This window comes from Telopea speciosissima, chromosome 7 (genome assembly GCF_018873765.1).
Source record: "Telopea speciosissima isolate NSW1024214 ecotype Mountain lineage chromosome 7, Tspe_v1, whole genome shotgun sequence".
Lineage (NCBI taxonomy): Eukaryota > Viridiplantae > Streptophyta > Magnoliopsida > Proteales > Proteaceae > Telopea > Telopea speciosissima.
In genome coordinates, this window is record NC_057922.1 from 55291949 (window position 1) to 55300971 (window position 9023).

At 37.9% G+C, this 9023-nt stretch overlaps 1 protein-coding gene across 1 annotated transcript; it reads left to right on the forward strand.

The window, feature by feature from the left end:
* The first annotated feature begins 561 nt into the window (after positions 1-561).
* LOC122668709 (heavy metal-associated isoprenylated plant protein 47-like) lies at positions 562-1984 on the forward strand. Its single transcript, XM_043865242.1, has 2 exons — positions 562-706; positions 1827-1984. Exons 1-2 carry the CDS (start codon positions 580-582, stop codon positions 1982-1984), a joined length of 285 nt encoding a protein of 94 aa, XP_043721177.1. The 5' UTR covers positions 562-579.
* The last annotated feature ends 7039 nt before the right edge of the window (positions 1985-9023 follow it).

A 9023-nucleotide genomic window follows, 5' to 3' on the forward strand; every position in this document is an offset into this window, starting at 1 on the left:
ATGAGGTACCGTCGACTTCTTACTTTCTCATTTCGTTTTAAGTGTTCAAATTATAGAACTAAAATACTTTGATAAAGTAGTATAAACTGAGCCAACGTGTTAAAATGTTGTCCACAACTTTTAGAACATACCGTGTCCAATCAAGTGAGCCATCCACATCCCTATAACTACAGAACTACCGAGTAAGTGCATGGAAGAAGACTTGATCCTTATGATATTAAGTCAAAATTGGTCTTTATATTAGCTCCTTCATTTTTAATTTATTGGTTTATATATACCTATCTCATCATCCCTCACAGTTACAGAGAATTCAAGTCCTGCAAGAGAGGACTTATAAATAGAAAGAGAAATTGTGATTAATTAGAGATACTCTCAAAATCCATTTCTTGAAATAGTATTCCAATTCCTAGCTAGCTCGGGGGCAAAGGCTGATCAGTCGCTCCATAACGACGATGAAGGTATGATTAATTTCATTCAATATAAAAAGAAGCTAGTGACCCTATTTTGAATTCTGTTTTTTACGGTTTCTAAAATTGATTTATGAATCGTTTGCAGCAAAAGATAGTGATCAAGGTCTCCATGAACGGTAAGAAAACGATTTTAAATCGATTTCTGAATCGTTTGCAGCAAAAGATGGTGATAAAGATCTGCATGAAAGGGGAGAACTCGCGACAGAAGGCCTTGAAGATAGCAGTCACTCAACCAGGTAGGTATTTAACATAGGTATGATATATGGTCGATCATTGCTTCCTTCCATTCATTCAGGCTTGTATTACCAATTGTATTGGCATGGCAACTCATGAGTTTGATTCCTTAATTGGCTTCACATAAGACTCTCATTGACTTTATCCCAACTAAATGGTGGTAAGCTACATGGATCCACCTTGCTCTTCAATCGGCTCTATTCGAAGTCATATATGATATAAATCCTAAGCTATGCGTGTCTTTTCTCATCACTTCTCTTGTGGTTAATTTAGCCTGTCCCTTATTGTTCTTTTACCTCTATCAACATGAATCAAGTCACTCTTCTATACTGGAGCATTCCAAGGCCTGACTTCTCGTATCATTATATATATTTTTAGGGTAAATTACACCTCACCCCTTGGTTTTCAAATGAAACTCAGATCACTCCTTGGTTTTCTAAAAAAACTCAAATCACCCCCTGGTTTACACCCCAATATGACAAATTAGTCCCTACCGTTAGTTTTATGCTGTTAAGTGATGATGTCAGCCATTTAAATAAATTAAAATCCCTAAACTACCCTTAAGCAATGTTGAAGATGAAGGAAGGGTAGTATTGTAAATTTAATTCTAATGTTTTAGCGCAAGGGTAAAATAGTCCTTTCACATCAATAACTAACAGCAGAGTAATACCGTTATTGTAGAGGGGTGATTTGAGTTTTTTCAAAAATCAGGGGGTGATCTGAGTTTCGTTTAAAAATCAGGGAGTGATGTGTAATTTACCCTATTTTTTATTATAACTTAAAACAAGGTCGGGCTGGGCCGGGCCGGGCCGGGCTCAGCTCGAGGCCTCAACCTGGCCCGACCCGACCATGACTCAGCGCTAGAAATTTCTAGCCCTAACCCGCCCTCAGGATCAGGTATCACCACCCAGGCCTTGTTCGGGCTCAAGGCGGATTCGGTTGACAGGGCCAAACTTGCACCCCTAGTCATGGATATCATTTACCCTCTAAATTTCTTGCAATAAATTAGCTGAACTTTATAGGAAAAATTATTTATATAATCCCATTAAGAAGTCTGTTTAAGTACCATCTTAAACCTGATTAATCCAATTTCTGATTCAGTTGTGGTTGTTGGTGTTGTAGGTGTTGAATCAGTGGCTTTACAAGGTCCAGAAAAGGATCAACTTGTTGTTATCGGGGATGGAATTGATTCAATTGTCTTGATGACACTCCTTCGGAAGAGCATGGGTTATGCAGAGCTAGTAAGTGTGGAGGAGCAGAAGAAAGAAACTAAAGAGTGAACTATACATATGAAGCTTGCAGCTACGACCAAAAACCATTTTGTACTATCATGTGAGAGACAATATCAAAGGGATGAAGGCAGGCTTGAGGAGGCATGAACAAGTTCAGGCTTGAAACTTCTGATCACATACAAGCAGGACTTAAAAGTATCTTGTAAAGATAAATTCTCCTATTTCCTTATTTGTAATTGAAGTGGGGTTGAGCCTTTGTGCTATTTTATCGAGTTTCTAATGAAAACGATCAATTTTTACTATGGATGGTGGTAAAAATCACCAAATTTGTTTGAATTCTATCGAGATGCCTTCATCCCCGTGTCTCCATAAAGGTACGAACCTATACATGTCTGGTGCAGTACTCATCACCTTCAACAGTGAGTAACATTGATCAACTTCAAACAAGACTCGAGCTTCTCAGTAGTAACTAGCTTGGTGAGAGTATCCGCAGAATTATTGATTGTGCGAATTTTCCTCAAATGAATAATGTCTCTTCACAACCGTTCGGAATCAGCTCACTTATGCAATCAACTGAATACAACACATCAAACCCCCAACTTGTGTAGTTTTGTGTGGATTCTTTCATTAAGGGAAAAGATCTGCACACGACCATGTTCTCTCACAAAAAATGAGGACCTTACATATTTATATATATTTTTTAATCTATTTTGTAAATGTGGTATTCATGCACTTAGATTGATAACTTTTTTAAACCATTAATTGGTGATTATGTATAGATTCTTTTCCACATTGGCAGCGTAGAAACCCTCTCATTCCTATCACATAATAGATAAACTTTTTTTTGGTAGAATATAATAAAACTTAAGGGAAAATATAGGGACACCCCCTCAACTATGGCCTGTTTTCATGTACACCCCTTCATCTTGAAAACCTTTCAAACACCCCCCTCATCTATGACACCGTTATCTAACTAACAGAAAAAGTAAAGTTACTAAAATATCCTTTATATTTTAATACATTAAAAATGAAAAAGACCAAACTACCCTAAATCCTCCCACCCTTCCGATTACCCTATTTCTCAAATCTCTCACGAAACCTCCTCACCTCTGCTTTCTCCTCGACCCCCACCTTCATCTCTGATCGCCTAGGGTGCTTGCATCTCCGGTCGCCGATGCTATTCGCTGCTGCTACTCTTCAGGTAAGCTCTCTCTCTCTCTCTCTCTTTCTCTCCGCTACTCGCCGCTGCATCTGAAAATGGTATCTCCGCCGCTGCTAATTGGAAATTTTCAATGATTCCCATTGCTGTAATGGCTGAGTTAAATACAAAAGAATTCCCTTTGATTAAGGGAACATATACAAAAATGAATCCCTTTGATTAAGGTATCTGATTACAAAAAAACATGAATGGAAACTATAATAATGGTAAGAAGACAAAACTGGAGAAACTATAATAATGCAAAGAAAACGAAAGTAGAAAGCTTTAGATGGTGAAGAATGAAGATACTATTTACCAAAAAAAAAGAAGAAGAATGAAGATACTATAATACGATGGAAAGAAGACAAAATTGGAAAGCTTTAGCTGGTCCTCTCTATGAGAACCTTAATAAGTTACCCCTAAAGGGTATTTTTGTCTTCAAACTTTTAATTCGGGCAATTTGATCCTAAAAAAATGGTTGGGTGAGTATTAACGTTTAAAATTAGAGTTAGTTTGATGGACTAATTTACTTACTTTCAATAGATGAGGGTCTTGTCCAAAAAAAAAAAAAAAAAATAGATGAAGGGGTATCTCTATATTTTCCCCTAAAACTTACCCATCAAAATAAATTCCTTTGGGTGGGGGACCGGGAAACATCATTTATTAATGCTAGTAAGACTCGATCTCGGTTATGATGCCCACAGGTTTGCTAATTTTATAGTAGCAAAGAAAGTACTCTCAAGTGCGGTGGACTGCCCATGCACTTTAGAATCCAACATTCCACTCAACACTTAAGAAGATAAAAAGACACCACTGCCTAATTTATTATGGTTAGATTCTCATAACCAAAAATAAAAAACAAACCATAAAACTGGTGTAGAATTCTCGGATGGATTTATCATAACCCATTTTTGTCCACTTTCCGTATGGTTCGATGGTCTAGGTGACCAATGACTCTGATCAATTCACTTGAACGTAACAGTGAGACAACATAGGGATGCTGCAGAGTATAGTAAGTCCCGCACCACCTTATTTCACAAAAACTTCCAAGTAACTGGAGAGGATCCATGGGCAGGCGTTACAATACATGGAAGATTACTCATTGTTTCAGGGAAGTGAATCCAATCTCAGATTTCCTGGCTAAGGATGTGGCGAAATCAGGAATCTCTTCTATAGTTACAACTTTTCCTATTAATATTGTATATGAGATTAGGAGGGATATGCTGGGTCAACCCATATATCGTTTCATGTAATAGATTTTATTTCCTTATGGGTTAGTAGTCCCGTGATGATGGCAATGCTAAAGGTGGAGTTTTTTTTTTTTGTTGTTTGTTTGTATTGTAGAGACAGAGGTCTTTTTATGTTAAAAAAAAAGAAAGAAAAAAGTGGGCACAAACCTTACAAAGGCAAAATTTCTACCTAATGTTTAAAATTATTATAAAATTACAAGAATGTGTTAGGTACTTGATCGATACGTCAAAAGCTCCGAAGCAGATGGAATGCGTTAAATCAAGTCCTTTAACCTATCTCATACTAGGTTGGTCCAATCTAGTACCCATACACTAGACCAGCCCCATTAGGCACATAACAGACCACCACGCTTTCGCAGGCGTCGTCGTCGACGGCTCTCACTCTTGGCAGCTTTCACTCTAGGGGTAGGTAACCCTTTCCAAGTGGCTCCACTCTGTTCTAGGGTTTTTGTCTGGCAGTAGATAGCCCTTCTTGACGGTTTTCATTCTACTCCAGGTAGCTCTCTCCTAGATAGCCCTTTTCGTGATTCGAACCCGTGGCGTGGTGCCCAGCTCTGATACCCAATGTTAAGTACTTGACCGATACACCAATTAAAGCTCCAAAGCTAATGGAACGCGTTAAATAAAACCCCTTAACCTATCCCATATTAGGCTGATCCAATTTAGTACCCATACACTAGACTGGACCCCATTAAACACATAACTGAATACTAGTTCACCATAAAGAAATCTGATGGTATTTATTCAAACAAAAAGTTTTCCTTCACCCATGGTTTCTCTTTATTCCTAAATTTGGAGATATTCTCTCTTCATTGTGGATTTGTGGGTGAACGAAAACTCACCCCTTTATTCAATTTTGTGTTATTTTTAACTTACTTTGAGGCATCTTCCCTAGTTGTTTGACAACTTCACCTATGAGGTGGATTTTAGGGTCATGTATAATGTAGACTCACTCATGTCTAACAAATTACATGTGGTGATGTTATTTCTAGCTATGTGTATAAAGACCCAAAAGGCTAAAACTTAAACAATAGATATACTGCAACACATTTAATATTTTTTTTCTAGTTTAATCCTCTTTTAGTTTTAGGAAAAAAAATACCTCTTTTTTTGGTAGAAAAAAAAAAAAACCTCAAACCAATAGTGTAGGGATGTTCCCTCCCTATTGGTAACTCCCCCACCTCATCTCACACCATTTATGGGATGTGAGGACCTGTACTGGAAAACCATTTCTCGGGTAGTGATTGGTATGATGTAGAAGATTTGCCTATTCTATAAGTGTAAAAAATCTCTTACTATTTTTAGTTAAAGGATATATATTTTGCTAGCTTTTATTGACATCATATTCGTTAAGTCTCATGGTGGCAGAGGAAGGCTAAAGTGGTCTCAGTACCTAGAATCTGGAAGGCCTTGCTTATCATAACTTGCCAACAAGTTTGGCTAGAGAGAAATAAGAGAAGGTTTGAGAACTCAACATGCTCTCCAAGGCAGATAGTGATGAGGTGTATAAAAGGTATTGCGGACTGCACTCGATTCAATGGTATACAAATCAGATCGGTCCAAGATCTGATTTTGGCACGGACTTTTTGAGCAACAATTGCCAAGCCTCATATAGAGCCAATCATAGAAGTGAAATGGAGGGCACCACCACCTGGCTGGTTCAAATTTAATATTGATGGAGTCTCTCTGGGGAATCCAAGGTCCTTTGGGGCCGGGGGAATATTCAGGAATCACCTTGGCGCAGTGATCAGTTGCTTTGCTACATGCCAAGGTGTTGAAACAAACTACAACACAGAGATGACAGCTTTCTTTATTGGCATCAAAGAAGTGCAGAGGTTAAATATAGAAAAGTTATGGGTGGAATGTGACTTCACATCTGTAGTCACTGCGATACTCACATCCAAGGTTCCATGGATTTTTCTTCAAGCATGGTGGTCTACAATAAGCTTTTTACACGCCGTCCAATGGCGAATGACTCATTGCTTCAGAGAAGGGAACTCGCCTGCTGATGCCCTGGCAAAGCATGCTGCTGTTTCGAAATTATCATGTAACTGGAGCTCTACACCAAGTTTCATTTTGCAAGCAGTGACATGGGAGGCAATGGGCCGGCCACTTTATAGATTTGAGTGATGTAATTGTGTGATAGCCACTGGTTGCGCACCTATGTAAATCATTTTATTTTTATTATCAATACATTACTGTGGTTTAGCAAAAAAATCTTATTCGTTAAGTCAATAGTTATCAGTAAAATAATATATTTAAAAAACGAAAAAGAAGAAAGATATCCTTTTTATTTTTTGATTCTTTAATTTTAACGCAGAATCCTTTATGCACTTTTGAGATGAAACAAAAGTTTAAAGGCAATTGTGCATGTCTAATTTTCATTTATTTAATTTCATACGTTGTTTTTAGACTGATGAGATTTAATTCCTATTATTGGTAATTATTATATCAAACGATACTTTTCAACACCGTGTACCGTAATATCCAATAAGTCAAGAGTTTCAAAGACTCAAGGGTCAAGACAGGCCTTCAAATGTATCAGACTTGACCCCTCCTCCCTTCCCTTCCCTATTTTTTAAAAAATGAATAACTTGACCTGGTTATCACCATCAAGTCAATGCGATTCTTTTGCATTGACTTACGATGGCTAAGACCTAGCCAGCCACTTCTTTCTTCGTCCATAAATTAGAGCTAATTAATCTCCACCATGGTTTGTTATACAAAAAAAAAAAAAAGAAAAAAGAAAAAAGAAAAAAAAGCACTATGGTTTGAGGTATCGGTATCGTATCGCCCATAACGTATCGGTTTTGTAAGTGAACAATCTTGATACCATATCGATATTGTATTGGTGACATGTAAAATAAGGACAAAGGGTAAAATGGTCAAAAATCTATTTTTAAAGGAGAAGTAAGAGTATATTTGTTCGATACGGCCAATCCATATTGATATCGATCCAATATTGTATCAGTTTCCAAGTTGACCGATATCCATTTTGATACCATGCACTAAAACCATGATCCCCACAGATTTTCTTGACAAGAAAAAAAAGATGGGAAGTTGTCCTCAAAAGTGATTCTTTTAAGCATATGGTTTCGGGATTAAAATCCTCTGCGCACCGATCTATCGGTGCATTGCAGTGCGGGCTTGGGAGCTCGACATGTGGATGATGCTTCATCCAATGGTGATAGATCAATTGATCCAATTTTTTTTTTCTTTCTTTTTTCTCGAGCTTGGCACTACGTTGGATGTCGAACAGGTCCACATGTCGAACTCTCAAGCTCGCATTGCAATGCACCACCAGATTAGTGCACTGCAGAGGATTTTTTTCCATGATTTCGTTACTTTAAAGGACCTGTCAAAACACCGATTTAAACATATTCGATAAGTACATGTAAATATTTTAAAGATTTTATGCGAATAAGATGGAGAAAAAAAAAAAAAAAAATTAAACAACAATAACTCACAAGCACAATAACATAATAGAAAATCAAATACATGGAATAATGTGGCTCGTCATGATGGGTTACATTTAGAGTTCACGCACATGGGGACGGGTGGGGACAGATCTGACCCGTCCCCAGTGAAGATTAGTTCTTCCGAATTGGGGAGAACGATGATGTCATTCTCCATTAGCCCATCCCCACCCAACGTTTCTTTTCCTCCCCATCCCCTACGTCTCTTCTATATTCCCAAGAGCAAACGGCTCTTTTTTTTTTTTTTTTTTTTGGATAAGTAAGATCCTTTATTGAGAAGAAGCAAAAACAGAATAAATAGGGAAGGGAGATCCAATTCCAGAAACTACTGGAGGGTCCCCCAGAAAACAACTGCCCTAAGGCGTAACAAGAGAAGGACTAATGGACACTCAGAATAATAGCATTCGTGACCCTACTCCAACAATTACAACTAACAATACGAATTTATAGCAGCCAAGAGACTAAGAGATTGTAAGCATAGAGACCCCCCATTTTTCCATCAATTTGAAATTCCGAGGACAGTTCTTGCCTTTTTAGTAGATTGAACGACATCTGTCAACCACATCAGCTTTGATATCCTTGATAATAGCTAGTCTTGTTCTTGTTTTATTACAAAAAAGTCAAGCATTCCTCTCCCTCCAAATATGGTAGATCGAAGCAAAATAAGATAATTTTCCACTGTCACCTATGTTGCCACTCCCTCCAAAATTCTTAGCCACCCAATTGGCTATCACCATGATGTCATTGCCAAGCATATGGCCTGATGAGCATTCCATAAAAACCTCCTCCCAAATCTTTTTAGTGAAACTACATTTAAAGAAAAGATAAGTCCTATTCTCAAGGCCAGCCCAACAGAAATAGCAGTAAGGCCGGACTTGAATATTTCTTTTGAGGAGTCGATCTATAATTGGTAAAGTATCATTGAGACAACGCCAAGCAATGAAAGTGTTACACCCGTGCCAAAAAATCCGGGCAAATTTGAACTTTGGTTGTACGTAGATCCTGAATTGGAGGTCTTAGTTGCCAGTGCATTGTGGTGTATCGACAAAGTGTATGATAGAGAAGAAGGTACTCCAAGGGAGAGAGCTTATACACCCATAAGGAGATGAGTACCTCCCCCATGTAGCTGTTCTGTACACTCCCACGTGTACAAACAATAGTAA